The sequence below is a fragment of the Balaenoptera musculus genome, chromosome 15, assembly GCF_009873245.2.
Source record: "Balaenoptera musculus isolate JJ_BM4_2016_0621 chromosome 15, mBalMus1.pri.v3, whole genome shotgun sequence".
Classification (NCBI taxonomy): domain Eukaryota; kingdom Metazoa; phylum Chordata; class Mammalia; order Artiodactyla; family Balaenopteridae; genus Balaenoptera; species Balaenoptera musculus.
The window spans coordinates 21,504,217-21,527,137 of NC_045799.1; the positions used below are offsets into that span (position 1 = coordinate 21,504,217).

Consider the following 22,921-nt stretch of genomic DNA (forward strand, 5'->3'; position numbering starts at 1 on the left):
TTTACAAACACCTGTACTCCCACTCCTCCCCTGCCCAGACAGGATTGCTGGGAACAGACACTCTTCTGTGTCCTTTGGCACCATACAAGGTTCCTTGGGTCAGTCCAGAAGGTCTGTGAGCATCATATAGGCGCCAGCCCCCTTGGTGGGCTCCATCTCTGGCCCTGAGCCACAGGGGAGGGGGCTGAAGGGCTTCAGACTGGCTCTGGCCTGTGGCACCCTCTTCTTTCTCAGCTTCACACCATCTCCTGCCTCAGCTCCTGTCGAGGAACAGTTAAAGTCCCGGCCTGGCTGCGCTCATGCGGGAGGAATGGAAACATGTCGATTAAGTTTCACGGAAATCATATTGAGGGGCCCACGTCTGGCCGATGGTGTTTGGGTTCCTGTGGTCCCAGGCTGGGCTGCCCGTTTGATTTTGAGTGGAGAGTAGCCAGCTCTCCTCCCTGCAGCCGCCTGGGCCTCGTCACCGTGTGCTTCCCCCAATACTTGGACAGCTTATGAGCCCCTGGGGCTCAGGCCTGTAGCAGCAGGTAATGCTCTGGCCAAGAGCTCGGAGTCCCGTTGACTTGGAACATTCTTCCTTTTTACTGGCTGCCCCTTATATGGTTACAGTGTGTGGCCAGCTGAGCCAGTGTGCGAAAGCCAAGACGTTCCAGGCTGCAAGCCTTGGTCTGTGAGAGGTAAACATCATTATTGGGCCCCACTTGAAACAGTGCAGGATAGACAGCTGGGAAGGCCGCCTCCAAGGCTGATGGCTGGTGGTGGCCCCAAGGCAGACACCCAGGGACAGAGGCAGAGGGTAGGCTTGACCCGTCCAGACCTGCATTGGATCCTGGCTCTGTCTTTCTCCCCTTCTCTGTGATCCTGGACCAGATAAAGAGTCTTACTTTCTTTATCTGCAGAATGGGATGTTCCTACTTTGCCCCTAGGATGGTTGTGTGGCCAAGAAAGAGAATGTGAGTAGAGGGCCTGGTGAATAGCAGGCACCTAGAAACTGTCATTATTATGGGGGTGACCCTTGTGGATTCAGGAAGGGACCAGGAGGGGAAAGATGTCTTCAAACAGAGGCTGAGACTTGAGCTTTGTCCGACAGGATGAGTAAAAATAAATAACCACAGCAAAAACAACAGCAGCAACAACTTTACTTTTCTTAAGACTCCTATATTTGTTATCCCCTTCTATCTCCAGAATAGTCATCTGAGCAAGGCAGGATGGGAACTAGAATCCCCATTTACATATGGGGAAACTGAGGCAGGTCACTGTTTTCCAGAAGTTGGAATGCAGACCAAAGTTGAGACACAGGTGGTCACAGACCAAAACTAAATAACATGGAATCGTGTGGTAAGAATCGGTCTCTTTTGAACTCTCCTCTGATCTTCTGAGGACCCAGGGAGAAAGTCTCCCTCTTGTGAAAAGATGTCTTTAACACCTTTCTAGGGTGTGGCAATCTCCTTTTGGAAGAAAGAGAGATGTCTTCACTTTCAGGAGATCACCAGATGTCCCTACAATTTAATGGCAGTATTTCTTTTCATTGTTTACTTTTTCTTGTCAGTATTTTTTTTACTGAAGTATAGTTGATTTACAATGTTGTGTTACACATCTTTTGATATTCTTTTCCACTATGGTTTACCATAGGATATTGAATATAGTTCTCTGTGCTATACAGTAGGACCTTGTTATTTATCCATTACTTTTTCTTTTAAAAATAGTTTATTTTTCTAGAAATTGAATGGTAAAAATAGATTTTATATAATAAATGTGTAATTATTTTATAGTTCTATATTAAAATATTTATATAAATATATACTTACATAAGATATATACATAGCTATTATAATCATACATATATACTTATGAATAAATACAAAAATATATATTTAAATAAATTTTTAAAATATAAATATATATATTTAAATAAATAAAAACCACCCAATGCATCATTGTTTTTTGTTTTTGGAAATTTAATCATTCACTGATTTTAATAAATATTTTTTTAAATTTTTTTTAATAAATATTTTTTTAAATAAAAAAAATTTATTTTTGGGGTTACATTCTATTTATGCCAATTGATACTGATTTTTCCATTTAAAGTAGTGATATCCATATAATAGTAACTATAATCTGACTACAAAAATAGAAGTGATGGCTGTTGTTTAAAGGGCACCTACTAAGTTCTAGTCCTGTGCAGAGAATCTACATGTATTCTCTCACTCAACCTCACTCAACTCTTTAAGACAGGTACAATGACAGTCTCCAGGTTTTTCTTTGTTTTGTCTTATTTATTTATTTGGCTGTGCCGGGTCTTAGTTGCAGCGTGCAGGATCTAGTTCCCTGACCAGGGATCAAACCTGGGCCCCCTGCATTGGGAGTGTGGAGTCTTAACCGCTGGACCACCAGGGAAGTCCCAGTCTCCATGTTTCAAGATAAGGAAACTGAAGCAGAGAGGGGCAAGTAACTTGCCAGGTCACATGACCAGTAAGTGGCAGAGCCAGAATTTGAACTCGGGCAGTCTGGCCACATTCTCATAACCAGTATGGTGACATAGAGTCTCCATTTAGAATGCAATTATGTACATTTTTTAAAGTAAGTGGATTTGGGGAAAAACAGTAAGTGATAATAGTACAAAAGGTATTCAGCTATGCTAACATTCATGTAGGTGACAGTGAATGATTAAATTTCCAAAAACAAAACAAAATACAGCTAGCCCAACTCCATGTGCACACGAGGAAAGAGGCCCAGAGAGGGAAAGCGCTACTCAAGGCAGCACAGTGAAGTAGAACCTAGGTGAGGGGAGGGATGTGGCAGGGGAGGGGTATTGACCTAACTGACTTAGTGTGTCTATGTGTTCATGGATGTCAGAGATGTCAGATAGGGTCCCCCAACTTCCTGTCCTCACTGCTGTCCTCAGTATTACATGGTCAGGGAGGGGAGGTGGTATTGGGCATGCTTGGGGTTTGGCCTTGCTTGGAGGGAGGTGAGGCATTGGAAGAGGTCACGAGGCCAGATGAGCCTTTCCCTGTTCTGCCAAATTGAACCCGCACCCCGACTTCAGTGTGAAAGTAGCCCCTCCTGGGCTTGTACACTTGTGTGTGTGTGTGTCCCCTCTGGGCTTACCAATGACAGTGCCAGGACCCTCATTCCTTCAGAATGGGGGCTGTAGACATTCATTCATTCCTTCATTCATATATTCATTCTATAGATAGCGATGGAGGGCCTACCTTGTGCTCAGCTCTGTGTGGGTGCTGGGAACACAGCAGTGACACCAACATCTGTCTAAATGCCCTGGGCTAGCGTCTCCTATTTTACAGCCTCCTGGCATTAGAATCTTTCTGGGATGGAGACATGCTCTCTTCCTCTCCCTCAAAGTCTTTATTTCCCTGTCTCCAGGGGCTTCATTTATAAAAGTGATTTTTCTGTTCTAAATAAGCTCCCTTTATGCTGGATTCTTGTTTATTCTCATCTTCCTTTACATCCTTCAGCGATAGATAGACTCAGAACTTGCAGCCAGTCTGGGGCAACCAGAATGGCTTTCATCAGGCTTTTTTTTTTTTTTTAATTTTTTTAAATTTTATAGCTACTTTTATTTTATTTATTTATTTATTTTTGGCTGTATTGGGTCCTCGGTTCGCGCGAGGGCTTTCTCTAGTTGCGGCAAGCGGGGGCCACTCTTCATCGCGGTGCGGGGACCGCTCTTCATCGCGGTGTGCGGGCCTCTCACTATCGCGGCCCCTCCCGCTGCGGGGCACAGGCTCCAGACGCGCAGGCTCAGCAGTTGTGGCTCACGGGCCCAGCTGCTCCGCGGCATGTGGGATCCTCCCAGACCAGGGCCCGAACCCGTGTCCCCTGCATTAGCAGGCAGATTCTCAACCACTGCGCCACCAGGGAAGCCCCATCAGGCTTTTTTAAGAGTCGAAAATCACAACCCTTGGATCCTAGTATTATAGCTGGTTGGGACCCTCTGGCCTTGTCCCACTTGCCTATTTTACAGATGGAAAAGGTGTGATTCAGAGAGGGACACTTTATTTATCCCTCCACATTTACTGAGCACCTATATTGTGCCAGGCACTGAAAACCCTAGAAGAATAGGAGTCAGTGCCGGCTGTGTTAGTTTCCATTGCTGCTGAAATTAATGACCACAAATTTAGTAGCTTACAGCAGCATAAATGTGTCATCTTGCAGCTCTATAGATCAGCTGTCCAACATGGGCCTCGCTGGGCTCAAATCAAGGTGTTGATGGGCTGCATTCTTTTCTGGAGACTCTCAGTGAGAATCTGTTTGCCTTTCCCAGCTTCCAGGAGTCGCCCACATTCCTTGGCTTTGCCTCCGTTTTCAAAGCCAGCAGCATTGCCTCTCTCTGATACTTCTTCCACAGTCACCTTTCCTTCTGACTCTCGCCCCTTCTGCATTCTCTTCTACTTTTGAGGACCCTTGTGATTGGATTGGACTCACTTGGATAATCCAGAATAATCTCCCTACTTTAAGGCCAGCTGACTAGCAACTTTTATTCCATCTGCAACCTTAATTCTTCTTTGCCATGTAAGGTTCCAGAGATTAGGATGTGGGCATTGGGCGGGGGGCGCATTATTCTGCTTACCACTCCTGTCCTCAGGGAGCCCGGGGTCCACTGAGGGAGACAAAAATCAGCGTGGGATTTGCCATGGGAGCCCAGAAATGGGGACACCTGACCCAGCTAGGGTGGGAGTGGGAGATCAGAGAAAGTCTCCTAGAAGAGACGAGGGCTGGCCTGGATCTTGCAGAACGAGGAGTTAGCCTGGTGGGAATGGAAGTAGAAGGCATCCCTGGAGGAAGGAACAGCATATGCGAAGTCCTGGAGACAAGGGAGGGAACGTGTGTGTCATAGTGGCAGAAGCCTAGGGAGAGCAGTGAGGCTGGAGGTGAGGCCAGGTGCTTTCTGAAGGCAGTGGCGAACCTTTGAGCAGGAGACTGACAAGGCCAGGTTTGCATTTGAGAAAGATCACCCTGGGGTACTGGTGGAGGAATGCTGGAGAAGAGGGAAACTAGAGATGGGAAACCAGTGAGGAGGTGATTCAGTGGAAGAGGTGATGGGGGCCTGGATGTGGGCGGAGCAGGCGAACAGAGCGAAGAGAGTGGGTTGGTGAGCTGATGGAGGCGAGAAGACTGTATAGGATGTGGCTGAGGGTTGTCTGTGGGCAGCGGAGGCAGGAGGAAGGGGCGGGATGATGAACAGATTTCTGGTTTAGGAGTCTGACTGGATGGGGAGGCAATCACTAAGGTAGGGATGTGGGGGGAGGAGTAGGCTTAGGAGGGTATTGAGTTAGATTTATGTATTGATGGTCTGTGCCCCATAAACATCTAGAGGAGGCATCCTGGATAGATGAAGATGGAGCTCGTATCAATCATATCAACTTGTATCAGTTAGTTACTGCTGTGTAACAAACCACCCCAACTGAGTGGTATAAAACAGCAATCACTCATTATCACTCATGCGTCTGCATGTGGACTGGGGCTTGTCTCATCTAGGGTGGGCTTCGCTGGTGGCTCAGCTTCAAACTGCAGGTCTGCAGGTCTGCAGGTCAGCCAGGTGGTGAGATTTGGGCATGCTGACCTCTCCTTTCCCTCTGGCCCTGACCTGGATGCCTTCGCCTGTTCCTCTACTCCACCTTGGATCAGCAGATGACGTTTGAGCAAAGATCTGCAGGAGGTGAGGGAATGAGGATGTCTTAAGGAGGAGTATTCTAGGCAGAGGGAACAGCCAGTGCAAAGGCCCTGAGATGGGATTGTTCCTGGTATGTTTGAAGAACAGGAAAGAAGGCCAGTGTGGCTGAAGGGGGTGTGTGAGTGGTAGGGTGTAGCAGAGGAGTTCAGAGTTAGCAGGAGCCTTAGTTATCTGAGGCCAGGAAGGTCAGGGGAAGTGGCCCCTACCCTTATTATTATTGCTACTATCACTTTTCATCCTCTCCTCCTGTCCCCCACAGGACCCCCCATCCTTGGATGCAGCCATCCAGCATGCCCTGGCGGGCCTCTATCCCCCTTTTGAGGCCACAGCACCCACCATCCTGGGTCAGGTGTTCCGTCTCCTTGATTCTGACTTCCGGGGCGATGGACTGAACTTCCTCCTGGATTTCCTGATCCCTGCCAAGCGCCTGTGTGAACAAGTGCGCGAAGCAGCTTGTGTAAGTCAGAAGGGATGTGGGACCGGGGGACAAGCTCTCCCAGAAGGCCAGGGGCTGGAGGTGAGCAGAGAAGGAGGTGGGCTGGTGAGTGTGTTGTTGAAGAGCATGAACTGGGGACGTGGGATGGCTTTCAGGTATCATTGCTTGCTCCAAAAAAGACTTCAGCCCCACAAATGGACAGGAAGGTCACTTGGCCCTTTACCCTCTGACATCTAGGAGTCAATCACGTTTGCACTTTGACTAGAAGGGAGGGAGGCCAGCCTTGTGGGTTCTCTGGCCCCCCAGGAACTGGCATTGTGGGCATCATCTGGCTGTCTTGGCTGAAGTGGTGCAGCTTCAATGGAAATAGTAGAGAATGTCCCAGACCTTCCCTGGAGCCCTCGTGGCATCTGGACTCTCACTTTCTTCCCTGGAGACTCCTTCAACCCAGATCTCAGGGAGGCCTCTCCTGAGGCAAAGGGGAAAGAAAAGTGTTTTAGGCAGGACTCACTGGCTGCAAATGACAGATCTTTACTCAGACCAGGACAGGGTGATTCGGACCAAGGCCCGAGATGTTCCACTGATCAAACTCCTCGAGGACTCTTTCTGTCTCTTGTCTCTGCTTCTACTGCTTGCCAGAATCATTCTTACAGGCTAGGTGTTTCTCAAGGCTGGAGCCCAGGGCAGCAGTAGGATCAAAATCCTACTCTGGAGAGGAAAATGAACTCCTCCCCATCAGTTGCAGATAGAAAATCGCAAGGAAGGATCCTGATTGGCCAGACTCGGGTCCTGTGTCCCTGCTTGGACCAATCCCTGTGGCAAAAGGAATGGGGTACCAGGATCGGCCAGGCTTGGATCCTGTGTCCATGCTTGGACCAATTATTGCAGCCAGAGGAATGGGATACCAGGATTGACCAGGCTTGAGTCATATGCCTACCTCTAAGCTCAGAGGGTGGAGACTGTTTTAAGAAAGGGTGGGGAGAGGCCTTTGGAGACCAAAGCCTCAGATGCCCACTGCTAGAACTTACCCACACCCTTCACAGAGTTGCTGACTCTGCCCTACTCTTCTGTTATTCAGTGCCCACCCCTACTGCCCCAGCGTCAAGCATCGCTAACAGCATCTTAGGTCCTACTAGCCTTTCCTGAGTTGGTCATGCCTGTCGGGGACCTGGCACATCAGGAGGACAAATAAGCAGAGGGACCATGTGCATCATTTCAGTGATAGAAAGAAATTGAATGTAGCAGCTAAAAGTTCAGACTTAGGAGCCAGAATTAGAGGTGGTTGGAACTGGAAGGAAATAGATCATTCATTTAAGCTACTTAGCACAGTGCCTGACACACAGAAATAGCTCCATACACATTTGCTGTTCTTTTAGGAGAAGGAAGAGTCTCACTGAAACATTGCAGCCAATTTCCACACATCCATGTTGACATTATTTAACCCATATCCTCCCCATCCTTATTTCTTCTCCCTGACAAGCTGTACAACTGCCTGCTTCCTTTATTTGGCCATTAAAACTGCATTTGCACTGTCTCTTTCCCCATTTCTTCCAGGGACAAGGGTCACAACATTTAGATTTCTTTATTTTCAATTATCTTTAACTTTAATCATAATTATAAGTGAATTCGTGTCGTCTCAGAGCAGGGGGTAGTAGCGTGGGATTAATGTATGCCCTCAGGAGTCAGGTGCCCCAGGTTCAAATCCAGGCTCCATCACTATGAAGTTGGGGGATCTATGTCACCGCTCTGAGCTTCAGTTTTCTTATGTAGGAAGTGGGAATGTTAATAACACAGGATGTATGTACCTCACCGAGATGATACACACAGCTTAGCCCAGAGCCTGGCATGAAGTAATTGCTCAGTAGCTGCTGGCTGTTACTTTCCCACTGTCTCCTTTCTCCCTCTGGAATAAGAATGTGCCAGCCTCAAAGTCTGCCTTTATAGCCACCAGCACCCAGAAAGACAGCCACCATCAATGAAGTCTAGAGGGACTAAGGACAGATACAGCCGACTCCAAATGTGAAAGTCTAGGCACAAGTCCTGCTTTTGCTACTTTTCAGCTGTGTGACTATGAGGCAATTCTTTAGCCTCGGTTTCCTCATCTGTAAAGTTGAGGAACTTTCCTGAACTGCCTGCACCACTGAGTTACTGAGAGTCAAATAAGATAATCGCAACAGTCATTTCTATGGTGCTTTGCTATTTGCAAAATACCTCTGGGCTGTTTCGTCTCGTTCACTGAGAAGGTGATGGAAAGGATGTTGTAAACAGCAGAAGGCTATGTGAAAAGGCTGGAGTAACACAGACTCATGGGGTTTATGGATATGAAGCTTCTTGGAGACAGCCGAATCTGCAGTGTAACTGAAATGAACTGGTTTATCAACATGGTAGGTACAAGTATGTTCAGATCACATTATTTCCCCAATTAATCATTCCAGGAAACACCTGCTTAATTAACAGGAAGTTTAGTGTCACCCTCTGGAGGTCTCCTGTATACACATCCAAATTATATGAGATTATCCAGGGTTTATTCGATCTGTAGGAATCAGATCAGACTCTTTTCCAAAAGTCAGGTAGAGAAAGACCTGTTGTCAGTCTGGTGGAGCTGTTGTTTCTGTTGTTGCCACATGGTGTCACTGTTGAACACTGGGTCTGCACAGCCCTGACAGCCCCCTGGAGAGGCCCCAGGATGACTTGCTGTGTCTACCTCTATAGAGAATTGCTGGCACCTTCTGTTTAAATTTTTTTTTTATTGTTTAGCCTCACCTGCCGTGTTGTTAACTGCTAATGGGAAATAAATAAATAATAAACAAACAGATAAATATTCTGGGTCTGACTTTCAGACCCAGAAGAGCGGAATGATTTTTCAGGGCCAGCCAGCAAGTTCGTGGCAGGGTCAGATTTCCTAACTTCTCACTTAGTAGCGTTTCTACTTCACTCTGTAATCTCTCTACTTTACAAATTAGAGAATAGAATAAAGGCAGTAAGTAACCTTTTTTAAAAATTGGAAATCCTACAATTTTTCAAAAGGTAAATATTGTCAAAGGGAGAGGGAAATAATATTTATTGAACATCTACTTATTATATGTTATGCATTGTGTTGGTTTTTAAAAAAACATAAATGTATTTATTATCTAACTTAATCCTCATACCAACCCAGTAATACCACTACGTATCATTATTCCTATTTGCAAATAGGGAAATGGAGACTCAAAGAAGTTAAGTCATTTGCACAAATTAGTGATTCAGACCTTGGAAGCCATGTCTCCCTGGCTAAAGAGGAGGGTTTAGCTTGAGCTGGGTTGAGAGAAGTTTTGATAGATGGAGAGGAGAAGGGAGCCAGCAGGACGATCCTCATGGGAAAGGCACTTGCTAACTGGTGCCTGGCACTCAGAGCTTTTCTCCTTTGGCCCAGTAGGCTAGCAAGTATTTTCAAGGTCAGGGCCAGGACTAGGGTGAGCCAGAGGCGTGGAAAGCAAAACATTTAAGGAGGCGCTCCCTCTTGGGGCTGTTTGACTTGCAGGATGCTGAGAGTGGGGCCTCCTTGGATGCTGTGTCTTAGTCACCTTTCTTGCCTCACCTGAGTCCCCGACCTGTTCAGGGTTCCTTCTGGGAGAGGGAAGGAAGCAAACCCGTGGGCGGGGTTTTCAGGGCCAGATTCTCTGATGCCATCTCCTTCTCTTTGCAGACCCCCTACTCACACCACCTCTTCCTGCATGAAGGCTGGCCGCTGTGCCTGCACGATGAGGTTGTGGTCCACCTGGCATCCCTCAATCCCCTCTTATTGCGCCAAGGTGACTTCTACCTCCAAGTTGAGCCCCGGGAGGAGCAGTCCGTCTGCATCATGATCAAGTGCCTCTCTGTGGACCTCCACACAGTGGACACGAAGCCTGTTCCCGAGTCATCCTACCCTATACTTTTCACCCAAGCCTGGCTGGAGGCCATCAACAGTGACTTTGAGGGCAGTCCCCTACACAGCTGCCTGGTAGCTTCAGAAGGTGGGATTGCCCCTGTGCCCTGGACCAAAATAACCAGCCCAGAGTTTGTGGATGACAGACCCCAAGCAGTAAATGTCCTCTCCCCAGCCTGGAGATCCCTTCAATTAGAGGCACTGGATTTAAGCAGCCCCCAAGAGCTGCACCAGGCCAGGTCCCCAGGCAGCCAGGTGCTACTTGCCCAGAGTTTGGCCAAGGACAAGGGCAGGCCACATGGGGACAAGTATCCAGGACTCATCAAAGTGGAGCAAGCTGGGCCTGGGCAGGTGGGCTTCAGGATGGACCAAGTGGCCAGCCAGGACTTGGAGGGAGATTATGTGTCTCTCCTGGACTTTTCCCAAGAGAACCGAGGAGTGTCTCCCAGTAAGGAGGTGGAGACATCCAGTGGGTATCCTTTTGGGGCACAGGAGGAGGAAATCCCTTTCTCTCAAAGGATACTGCCTCTCTCAGGGGCCAATGGGGGGCCTTCCTTGGAAAAATGGACTGGTGAGAAGCCAGCACGTTCGGGGGAGAAACCCTGTGTTTGGGACTTGAGGAGAAAGGTTAATCATAAAGTTCCCACTCAAGACTCAGAACACCAGCCCCAAGAGCCCTACCTCAGCGTCCTTGTAAACCCACTGCACTGTGCCTCGGGCCTCGGGCCAGGTGTCTCAGAAGAGCCAGCTCCCTCCGAGACACAGGGACCTCTGGGAGACTCAGAGAATATAGTCCAGTTCAATAAGGGACCAAAACAAGCATCCTCTGTCCGGCTGCGCCCAGCTTCCCCTCCTGCTCCTCCAGCCCCTGAAACCAAGATGGAAGAGAGGACCCAACAGGAAAATGGGAGACTTCCCAAGCCTGTGGCCAGGCCCCGTCAAAACACTTCCCCCACTCCTGGGCTCAAATTCTCTTTCTTAAAGTGGCAGAGGCAAGGCCCTGTGACCCAGGAGAAAGCCTCGTTCCAGCATGACGGGCCCTGGAAAGTCTTGTGTTCACTCTACTCTCCCAAACACAACCGAGACAAGTGCTTGGGGAAAGGTAAGTTGCCCACTCGCTCAGCTGGACAGGGGAACTGTTCTCTGCGTGTGATCAGGTGACAAGGTGGCACAGGCTGTCAGGGACAGAGACCCACCTGGCCTGGCTCAGTCTCAGGGATTTAGAGCATGGGGTGGCATGTCAAAAGACTTGAGGTCTCATGGGCCTGGAACTGAGCAAGTTTCTGTGATTGTGTTGAGATGGCCTGAGTCTACACCCCAGCTTGGCCACGCACTGGCTGGGTGACCTTGATCAGGGACGTAACCTCTCTAAGTCCAGGTCTCCCTGTCTATACAATGGGGATCTCGTCTGCCTCCTCAAGTTGTTTTGAGGGTCAAAAACACACCAGAAGTAAGGAGCTTAGCACAATGCCTGCCCCATAGAAGGAGATCAATTTTGTAAGCTGTTACTATTAGAATGTGAAAGAGAAAACATTTTCCCTGGGAAAATCCATCTTCTGCTTAACACTCTTTGTTGGTTTTTTTTCCCCAGCTGGAACAACTCAGACCAAAACATCTGGCCCAGACGCTGACTCAGACCCACTGACCAAGGAAAAGGCTGGCTTCCCAGAAGCTTCTGCAGGCCCTCCAGAAAAAGGCCCCACTCTGAATGCAGAGCCCCCAGGGCCTGAGCCCAGGTTTGGGGCTCTGAGCATGGAGATCTTCCATTCCAGGATAGCATGCCTGCCAGGTCCTCAGGGATTGTAGGGGCAAGTGGAGGTGGAGGGGAGAGAGAGCTGTGGGGATGGGGAATGGGGCTGGGGTCCCTGAGTACCCTCAGATGCGGGTGGGTATAGGGGAGGCAGGGAAAGTCCTAGAGGCCTGTGTTCTGGATCAAGCCTCCCTGGGACTCAGATTCCATATGTTTCCAATGAAGGAGGTTAAAGCAATTTCTAGCAATCCATCCATCCACCCATCCTTCCATCTTATTTCAGTGAGGCCATCAAGGTGGATGTCTTAGGTCAGGTTCCCTAGAAGCAGAGCCTAAGACAGGGATCCTTGAAAAAGTGCTTTATTTTACTGAGGGTTGCTCTCAGGGGAAGGGGAGTAAGGGAAGCAGGGCAGGGCAAGGGAGGAGCTAAGCCTGGATGTGGCCTGATTCCCCAGGGCGGGGGATGGGGGATGGGGGCCAGTTCCTGGAGCATGAATTCCATCACAGAGATGGTTCCATCTTAAGGTTCAGGGGCTGACTTTTGTACCCCTGGATCTGTCAGTCATCAACTGCAGGCTGACCCTGGGATGGGGATGCAGGTGAGCCCATGACCCAGTTCAGCCGAGGGCAATTCTTCAGACAAGGGGACGTCTCTAAGCCAATTTACAGCCAATAATTACTGTCTCTGGGGGATGGGTGCTCTGGCCTGATGAAGGGGTCTGGTTGGGCATTAACATCATCCAATACTGAGAGCATTATCACCCCTGTTTAATATTTATTCATCTTTGCAATTAATATTTACTGAGCACCGCTGTGTGCCATGCCCTGGGCTTAGCACTGAGAATTCAGCAGGGAACCAAGCCTGCCCTCAGGAAGCCTATATTCTAGTGGTGGAGAAAATTCAACAGGTTATTACAATACAGTGTAAAAAAATTGTGACTGTGGGGCAGTACAGGGGGCTGTGGGAGGACAGATGAGGCCCCTGGCCCAGGCTTGGGGTAGAGGAAGTAATGTGAAGCTCAGTCCTGTAGTATGAGTAGGTGTTATCCATGTAAAGTGGTGGGAACGGTGTTCCAAGCTGAGGGAACAGCATGTGCAAAGTTCTGGCAGCAAGAGAAACCACCGTGCTTTCTGGGAACTGACTGTTCTGCAATTCTGTTTTATTTCATAGACTTCTAAATCTCTGCAGGACACGTCTGTGGGGACATTGCTCTGTCATTTTGAAGCTCCTGGGGAGCATTGTCTGTCACCTTCTTGGTCATCATTGTTGAAGCTCATGCTGTCTATTCCCATATTAATGTACACAGAATCTCACGATCCTTTTAGGGCTGTCATGTTACAAGAGCTCAGATTTTATACATCCAAGTCCCTGTTCTTAGAGGCTGGAGACCTTCATTCTAGTTCCAGCTCTACCCCTAGCTCCCTGTGTGACCTTGGAAGAGTCACTTGCCCTCTCTGAGCCTCACGCTCCTCCTTGTGTAAGAGGAGAAGGAGAGGAAGCACATTGGACTTGACTCGCTGTCACTCTTTCCACAATTACTCTCTTGTAATTTGTTTGGCTTGCAACATATACTGATGGGTCCCAAGTGCCCGAACAGTGCCTGGCACATAGTCGGTGCTCAAAACTATTGGAGTGAATGAACATTCTCCACATGAACGTTCTTTCCATTCCCTTCCTTGACCTCCTCTTCATCAGCGATCTTGTCCTCATTACCCCAGCTACTCCTCCCATGGCCGTCCCCCATAACTCACTGCTCCCTCCCTCATTACAATGTCTCTCTTCCCAGATCACACATTACCTCAATTTCAATAGCCCTTTTGTCCCCCAGAACTCTCAACCCATTGATCCAACCACCTTTTCACTGTCCCTCCCCACCCTCCATCATGTCCCCACTTCCTCCTTCTCAGCCTCCATTCCATGGCTCATCGATGTGATCACTTCCTTTTAAACACTCTCATGTCCCTTGCCTTTCTCTTCTGCCTTCGTACTTTCCTGGAGAAACCCCAGCCTCAGTTAAATCCAACTCTCTGCCTGCTTTCCCCCCTTGCACCTTTACAGCTGAACAAAGCCAGAAAATCCACATAGCCACACCGACTGGTTGCCCATCTGATTCCTGACCACTGGCCTCCAGTGGGTACCACTGGTGCCCATGGATCCTGTTACTCTTCCAGAGTCTTGAAAGGTGCCCCCACTGTCCTTGCTGAATGACGATTTCACACCTGCTCCCTCCTCTGACCTTCACCACCATCTCCCTCAGCCTTACTCTCAGCTGATGACCTTCCTTCTTGTTTCACTGAGCAAGTAGAAGAAATCAAAAGGAGAGTCCACAAACTCCTGCCACCCCATTTAGCTACCTACCTGCATCGGTACCCACCCCCTCAGCATTCTATTCCAGATACAGGGAACAGTCCCTCCACTGGTGCACTGCACCTCCCCACATACTCAAAAACATCCCTCTGGCAAGATTCTCCTCTCTTCCCTACATAATCACCTTTCCTCCTCTCCATTGGACCATTTCCATCAGCATAAGAGCATGCCCAGCTTGGAATGACCCATTCTACGCCCCTATTCTCATCTTTCTTTTACATCAAAACCCCACATAGGAGTTGTCTGTGCTCCGTATCTCAGTACCTCCTCTCCTCTTATTCTCTCTTCAACTCACTCTAATCAGAGTATTTCCTCCACCTTGACATTGGAGCAGGTCTTTTCAAGGTCACCAATGACTTCCATGTTTCTAGATCCAATCGTCAATTCTCAGTCCTCATCCTCCTTGACCCATCAGCAGCATTTGACACAGATGACTGCTCCCTCCTTACTGAAAGGCCTTCTCAACTTGTTTTTCAGTCTTTACTCTCACCTGGGTTTCTTCCTATTTCACCGGCCACACCTTCTCAGCCTCCTTTGCTGCTGCCTCCTCATCTCTCAACCTGGAAACCTTGGAGGCTCCCCAGAGCTCAGTCCTTGGACCCCTTCTCCTCTCCCCCTAGACTCACTTCCTTGGCGATCTCATCCCATCTCACTGGTGAATATTTGTTTTAAATGTTGTCTCTACACTGATAACCTGCACATTTATTTTTCCAGCCTGGACTCTGCCCACGAACTCCATACTCATCCATCCGTCCGTGTACTTGATGTTTCTACTTAGATGTCTAACAGGCATCTCTAACGTAACATGACCAAAGATGGACTCCTGATTTCACTCCCCCCTGCACCCTTCCCAGGCTTCTAGTCTCTCCTAGAACACTAGATCCTGGAGGACTTTCTCTTACACCCTACATCCAGTTTGTTAGCAAGTCCTGTCAACTCTTCCATCAAATTATATACAGAATTTGATGACTTCACACCACCCAGGGCCAAACCAGCATAGTTGCTTGCCTATTACAGTAGTATCCTCACTGGTCTCTTTGCTTCCATTGGCGTTTCCTTGTAGCTGAAACAGTCCCCAAAGTCTGTGCTCCAAGATCAAGACCTGCTCCAGGCCAGCCCGTGTGAAGCAGACATCCCAGGCTCCCCATTAGGATCTTTCCCTCACCTCCTTGCCTCCTTTCTTCTCCTCAGGTCCCTTCAGCTCCAAACTTTCCACAAAGATCTGTTCTCAGGAAAGAGACTACTCAACACTAAGGTGTGAATGACTGCTCCCATTCTGAGGGTGGGAGTTATGTATTCATTTCCAATGGTGGTCATAGCAAATTACCAGAAACTCAGTGGCTTTAAAAAACATAAATATAATATCTTACAGTTCTATAGGTTAGAAAGCCCAGATCTCCCTGGGCTGAGATCAAGGTATCAGTGGGCTGTATTCTTTTCTGGACACTCTAGGGGAGAATCCATACCTTGTCTTTTCCAACTTTTAGAAGCTCCCTACCTTCCTTGGCTTGTGGTCCCTTCCTTCACCTTCACATCCAGCAACAGCACATACCTCTGACCCTTCATCTATCTTGATATCTTTCTCTGACTGGCTGAAGCCAGGAAAGGGTCTCTGCTTTTAAGGATCATGTGATTAGATTGGGCCCACTTAGATAATCTAGGCCTAGATTATCTCCCCATGTCAAGGTCCTACCTTAGTGACATCTGCGAAGTCCCTTTGCCAGGTAAGCTAGCACATCCACAGGCTCTGGGGATTCCAGAATGGACATCTTTGGAGCCATGAGTCTGCCAACCACAGGCACAGAGCCTCTGGAGAGGGCTTTTCACAAAAAGCCCCTGATGCAGAAGAGAGGGAACAGGGTCCCAGGGGTTGAGACCTCACCCTGAGCTTTCAGTTGCTCTGTACATATCTTTAAAATCTTTGTCTTTAAAATTTCTATACATTATTATAAAATTCTTATAATTAAGAATGATATTTACACTTTCATATAAAAATATATATTTCTATATTTTAAAAATGCTTTAAATTGCTTGCCAGTTAAATTACTAGCATCCCCCCCACCCCCGCCAAGACTTGGAGTGAGTGCTTCAGAAGGTACAACAAGTTTTTCAGTGCCTTTGGGTAACACCACCCACCCACCACCTCCCAACCTGCTGTCTCCATTTCTTCCTGAGATCATAACCCAATGTGAACAGCGCAGCTTCCAGCCAGGCTCTGAGATGTTAACGATGGTATTCCTGGCACCAGCTGTCAGATGAGGGCCGCATCTGGGGCAAAGGGGCCTCCCAGGTGAAAGCAGGTCAGGTGGACAGCTGTCCATCACTCCAGTGCACTCAGCCAGCATCTGTGTGCTCAGCCGGCCCTGGCTGTGTGCAGAGCCCTGTGCCAGGCAGAGCTTGGCGGGGGGACCAGACACTTGAACTGGTCACTGTGTCCCAGTATGGAATGTCCTGAGTGCTTGAACCCTTTGCTACTCAAAGTGTGGTCCGGGGACCAGATACATCAGCATCACGCGGAGCTAGAGAGAGATGAAGAATCTCAGGCTTGCTGGACCACAGCCTGCATTGTAGCAAGATCCCTAGCACACCAAAGTTTGAGAGGCCCTACTCTGACCATTTATTCATTGGTCAATTCCTGACATTGATTATTGGCTCCCGTCCTGTGCTGAGCACTGGCATATAAAGAGTTTGAGCCAGTGAACACCCCTAAGGAGCCCTCAGTCTTGCAGGATCTAAAAGAGGCCTAGGCTTGCTGGGGGAACCTGGGGTGGGAGAAAGGTCTCTATAGAGGGCAGGGAGGATGTCTTCCTGGAGGAGGTGGCATCTCAGCTGGACTTTGAAAGCTGAGGAGAGTTTCACCAGATGGAGAGGGGAGAGGGAAGGGAACCTCTGGCAGAAGGAACAGTGTGAACAAAGGTGGGGAGGTGGGAAAGGGTCAGGCTCATTTACGCGATGACGGATGACCCATTCCAGCTGGGCCATTGGTGACAAGGAGAGACATAGTGTATTAGTCTGCTAGAGCTGCCCTAACAAAGTGTCATAGACTGGGGGGCTTAAACAACAGGAATTTATTTTCTCACAGTTCTGGAGGCTAGAGGTCCAAGATCAAGGTTTTGGCAGGACTGGTTTCTTCTGAGCCTCTCTCCTTGGCTTGTAGATGGCCATCTTCTCCCTGTGTCCTCACATGGTCTTCCCAATGTGTGTCTGTGTCCAAATTTCCTCTTCTTATAAGGACACCAGTCATATTAGATTAGGGCCCACCCTAATGGCCTCATTTTAATGTAATCACCTCTTTAAAGACCTTATCTCCAAATGCAGTCACATTTTGAGGTATTAGGGGGTTAAGACTTCGACATATGAATTTGAGGGGAGAGGACACAATTCAGGTCATAACCTAAAGTATACGAAATGAGGCTGGAAGAGTGTGCAGATCTTGGGGAGACTTAAGTGCCAGGTTGAGAAATTTGTGCTTTCTGCATGAGGCCATGAGGAGCCATGGAAGGTTCTAGAGCAGGGGAGTAGCACCACTGGAGCTGTGATTGAGCTCCAGTACAGCAGACAAAAACTCATCTCTCGGTGTGGTCCAGGGTCAAGGGCTGAATCAGGCATGACCCCCACCTTAACTGGCAAGTTGAGTACTGTGGCAGATGGGGAAGCTGCTTCCTCTCTCCAGGCCTCAGTCTCCTCATCAATAAAATGGGCTCCGGGACATAAAGTAGCATTTCCTGACCTGAGGGACCCAATGGCTCTGAGAGGATTTCAGAGGGATATGTACAAACATCTCTAACTTTGCAAGTTATGTATTTTCTTCATGATTTAATTATTTCACTTTTTAAAAACTTCCTTTTATGAATAATTTCAAACATAGAGAAAAGTAGAGACTACAGAATAATGAAAACCCATATACCCATTACTCAGATTTAATAAATCTTAACATTTTGGCATGTTTCATCTTTTTTTTTTCTGAAGTATTTTAAAGTAAATTACAGATCTTCATATTTTACCTGTAAATATTTTAATGCACATCTCTTAACTACAAGGACATTTTCCCTAATAACCACAATGTCATTAAGCACACCTAAAAAAATTAAAAATAATTCCTAATACTACTCAATACCCAGCTCATATTCAAATTTCCCATATTGTCCCCAACAAAATGTTTTCCTTTTGGAATTTAGTATAAATGAATATTAGGAAAAATCAAACCCATGATATCAAGAGGATATAAAAAAATATATATACATATATATGCACATATATGTACAAATATATATATTTGTGTGTATATACAAATGTATATATTAATGTATATATTTTTGCATAAAATGTATATACAAATGTAGATTTTTAAATTTTAAAATTTTCAAACATATGTGAAAGAAAGAATGCTCTAGATGGTTGCACCCCTGTGTAAGGCAGCACTTGTGAAGGTGGTTAAGTTTGTCCAAGGCTTCATGAGCTACAAAGGGTCTCACACACTTATACACTATGGAGGGTTGTACCCACATGCAGTAGATCTTGCTCATTGCAGGGTGGCCTTGAATGAGTTGACTCTGGGGGGCAGGGCTCCGAGCCCAGGGTGCAGGACAGGCTCAGTTTCCAGAGGCCTGGGACTCTTTCCCCCTGTACTTCCCCTTCCCCGCAGCGTAGACAGGCTGTGCTGACCCCCTGGGACTCAGACTCTTGACCCCTGTGGGGAGCACGGGGCACCCTGTCCTGATTCCTGGAACAGGAAATAGTCGGTGCAGAACTCATGGCTGGAAGTCAGCAAGAATAAATAGTGAGCTGGCAGCCATGGGCTGCACACTCACCACACGGGGGGCTGAGATGAGGACAGAAATGATGATTGTTATAACGACTGCTGTTTATCAGGCCCTTGCCCTGTGTCAAGTGCTTCTCAGGAACTGTTTCATGTAGTCTTCAAAATACCTTCATAAGTTCAGTATTGTATTCTCCCCACTTAACAGATGATGAAACTGAGACTCAGAGACACACTGACTTGCCTAAGGACACACAGCAAGTCAGTGTGTCCCTTAAACATGGGTTTAAGCTGGGACTTAAACCCATGTCTGTGTGACCCCAAAGCTCATTCCATGAGCTTCGTTTCCCAGGTTGCCCAGTACAGAGGGTGCCCAGAGGAGGGTGAGGCTGCCTCTGCATGGAGGAGTGTTTCAGGGATGACTTTTCTGAGGAAGTGGCTTTTGAGCTGGGTCTTGAGGGATGAATAAGAGTTCAGAGTTCACAGGGGGAGGAGAGAAAGGGTATTCCAGGCAGAGGGACCGGTACAGGCAAAGGCTTGGAGGCCACAGAGCAGGTTCCCGTAGAGGGGGCTCCACCAGAATTCTCAATGTGTGTGCTTTCTCCTGTAGGAGGTCGGGACAGGGCAGGGCGGCCCCTGCTTCTGGTGTCAACCACCAAAGGGCCCTGGGAGGCACCATGGTGCACGGCCTCAGAGGTCACCAAGCTGTTCTCCTACCTGTGCACCATCCCCAGGTAAGGGGCTGGGCCAGCCTGACCACCCCATCCCCCCTCGACCTCTCAGCCCAGAGCCCAGCACCAGGTAGCAGATGGAGAGATCCTTCCATCCAGTCATCTGTTTCCAGAGCTGGTCCTGAGCCAGATGCTGGGGGGAAAGCAGGACAGACTTGGTGCCTGCCATCAGGGCGTTCACAGGCTGGCAGGGGAGGTGGATGGTGTGCAAGAAACAGACATGGACAAGCAGCTCTCAGGGGTATTAATGTGGCGAAGAAAACAGGGATGTTGTAGATCAGTGGTTCTCAAACTCAACAGGCATCAGAATCATCCAGAGGTCTGTAAAAACAGATGGCTGGGCCCTACCCCCAGAGTTTCTGATTCACTAAGTCTGGATAAGGACTGAGAACATGTATTTCTAACAAGTTTCCTGGTGATGCTGATGCTGCTGGGCTGAGGACACATTTTGAGAGCCACTGTTGTAGAGTGAGAAGGGGGTGGGAGGCAGCTAATTTCAATTGAGAAATCAGGGAAGTCTTCTCTGAGGAGGTGATAATTCAGCTGGCATATGAATTATAAATATTTGTTGAACAAATGAAGGAAAACGTGAATGGGTGAATGAATGAATAAGTGAGAGCATAAAAGAATGAATGAGTGATGAGTGACCAGGCTGACTTCTAACACCTCCCCTTCCCTCCACCCCCCCATTCAGACTTCATGTTGGACTGGCTGGGGAAGAGGCACCATCTTTCCTCTGAGTCCCAGCCCCCAGCCAGAGCGGTCTCAGAGGTGGTGTTTGCTTGGGACTGTGGCTATAGATCCCAACCTAGAGGTTCTGTTGCTGGGGTAGGGGGTGGAGGGACTGATGGAACCCTTTGGAACCTTCTCCACCCAACAGGAGCCATCGCCACTACCTGCTGGCCACTGAGATTTTTCTTCTTGTCCAAAGTGGAGTGGCTTTTCTGGTCTGAGGAGGAGATGGAAACCCCCATTCTGTGCTAAGTGGCATGGTAGACAGAATGCTGGAATCGCACCAACTTGCTGTGTTACCTGTAGGTGGTAACCTCCCCTCTCTGAGGCTTCCCTGAAAAAGGGGGATGACTAAGTGGGCTCTGAGGACCAAGCATGGTCACAAGAGGTGGGGGTGAGGTGCAGTGTGAACTATGCATGGGGTTCTCATATGCTGGGATGGCTTCTCCACTGCATTGCTGGGCACCTGCCCTGGGCCAGGCTTCATGCTGGGCCATGCTAGGGACCCAGATACTCCTATATTGGGCCTTGACCTCTACGGGCATCCAGGCTGGTAGTGGAGGCAGGTGTAGAAATAGACCTCTCTCCCAGCATGGGCATAGCTAGAGGCAGGTGAGGTGTGGGGCACGAAGTCAGAGCCCTGGCCTCACCTCCGAGAGCCTCCTCTCACTGTCTGCTATGACACCGCCGTGTACCTCAGTTTCCCCCCCTAGGATAGTGATGACAGCAGACATTGACATGCCTGTTACTCTGCGCAGCCCCTGAGTAATGAATTTACAGTAACGAATCCATCAGTCCTCAGCACAGCCCCCTGAAGCCCACACGATTATTATCCCCCCAGAGAGGTGAAACAGCATGTCCGGGTGACTGCCATAGCTCCACCCCGCCACTGGCCACCTCTGGTTTCATCTATGAACTGGGTGCTTGTAAGGCTTGGAGGCGGTTGGGGGTTATTTTCCCAGTTTGACTGAATGGTCAGGGCACTTGGAAGCATAGACTCCCTGGCTCCAACCCCAGCCTGCTGGACAGATTTCTTGGGGGATGGAGCGGGGGTGGGGGTGAGGAATTGGTATTTTAACAAGTCCTGCAATTGGGCCACTTTGGAAAATCCTAAGGTAATCACTGAAAAGTGCACTGTGAACCAATGAGGGTGTTTTGGCTGCAAGTAACAAATTCCAATTCAAAATGTCTTACCTGCTAAGGAAATGTATCAGTCTATGTCTCTGCCTTATATCTCTTTGTAAGAACCTTTTAAAGGAGAGAATATCTTTCCCAAAAGCCCCCAGCAAACATCCCCTCACATCTCATTGGCCAGAAAATGTCACATGTTCCCTATCTAAACCAATCATTGGCCAGGGGAATTGGGTCTACTGTGGGCCTCAACCAATCAGAAACCAGCCCCTGGCGGAGGGGGGACATGATTATATGGAGGGAATTGGATTCTTGAACAAAGTGAACCTTCTGCCCACACAAAAGGGGTGGATGAAGGTTAGGTGACTCCTACTGCAACTGGGATAGTAGCTTATAGTTCATGATTATTAGGGTGTAAGAGAGAGCTGTGTGAGGTACTGTGGGAGCACCGAAGAGGGGATAATGGACTCTGCCTGGAGAAGAATCATGGAGGGCTTCCTGGAAGTGGTGTGTGTCAGGGGCACAGGGAGGCACTGGAACTTTGTCCCATGGGATGAAGAGTTCACCAGTAAATCCAGGTTTCTAGCAGCCAGTTTCCCTCAGCTTCCACTAGGTCCTTCCCCCTCGAGGGCCCTAGTTCATCCAGCAAGACTGCCAATTCTGTTTACCACCCACAGGCCTGAAGATAAAACCAAGGGGCTGGCGGTCGTGATTGATGCCAGGAAACAGCCTCCACATCCTGGTCTGGTCAGTGCCTTGCAGGCCACCCAGGTGAGTGGGAGGTGGTCCTCAACCTCGCAAGCCTTGGGAGCACCGGGGGCCTTAGGATATTCACAGATCCTGAGGGGCTCAGAGCTGGGACCAGGAGCCCAGGTAGGGAGTCTTAGCTGCACATAACAGAAACCCCAGCCCAGCCACGCTTAAAGACAAAGGTCATTCGTTGGTTTATCTGACTCGACTGTCCGGGAGTTAAATCCAACTTCAAGTATGGCTTGATTCAGGGGCTCAAATATTGCCACCAAGATCGGGTTTCTATCTCCCTATTTCTGGCCCCATTCTCCTGGGAGAGTGCCATTCTCAGCCAGGTCCCCCTCTTGGTGGCAGTGTGGTTCCCGGCAGCTCTAACTTCATATGGGCTTTCATTTAAGTCCAGTAAGAAAGAATGATTCTCTTCGCAGAAGTCTCAGCAAAAGTTTCTTTGTGTCTCCTTAGCCCAGGTTCGCTCAGCTGTCCATCCATCAGCCAATCTCTGTGTCAGGGGAATGTGACATGCTGATTGGCTTAGGCTTAGCTCATGCACTGAGAATGGGGGAGGGAAGAGGTTGCTGACTCACCAGTATGGGCAGCAGCATAAATGGAAGTTTGGCATATGCTCACCTCATGACCTCCACCCCCTCTTCCTCTTCCTT

At 48.5% G+C, this 22,921-nt stretch overlaps 1 protein-coding gene across 1 annotated transcript in view; it reads left to right on the forward strand.

The window, feature by feature from the left end:
• Nucleotides 1-5,063: 5,063 nt before the first annotated feature.
• KIAA1755 (KIAA1755 ortholog) overlaps nucleotides 5,064-22,921 on the forward strand; it is a 31,783-nt gene continuing 13,925 nt past the window's right edge. Inside the window, exons 1-6 of the mRNA XM_036825227.1 lie at nucleotides 5,064-5,108; nucleotides 5,958-6,155; nucleotides 9,820-11,143; nucleotides 11,633-11,830; nucleotides 19,529-19,652; nucleotides 22,190-22,283. Coding sequence (XP_036681122.1) covers nucleotides 5,064-5,108; nucleotides 5,958-6,155; nucleotides 9,820-11,143; nucleotides 11,633-11,830; nucleotides 19,529-19,652; nucleotides 22,190-22,283 — 1,983 coding nt within the window. The remainder of the gene's footprint in view (nucleotides 5,109-5,957; nucleotides 6,156-9,819; nucleotides 11,144-11,632; nucleotides 11,831-19,528; nucleotides 19,653-22,189; nucleotides 22,284-22,921) is intronic.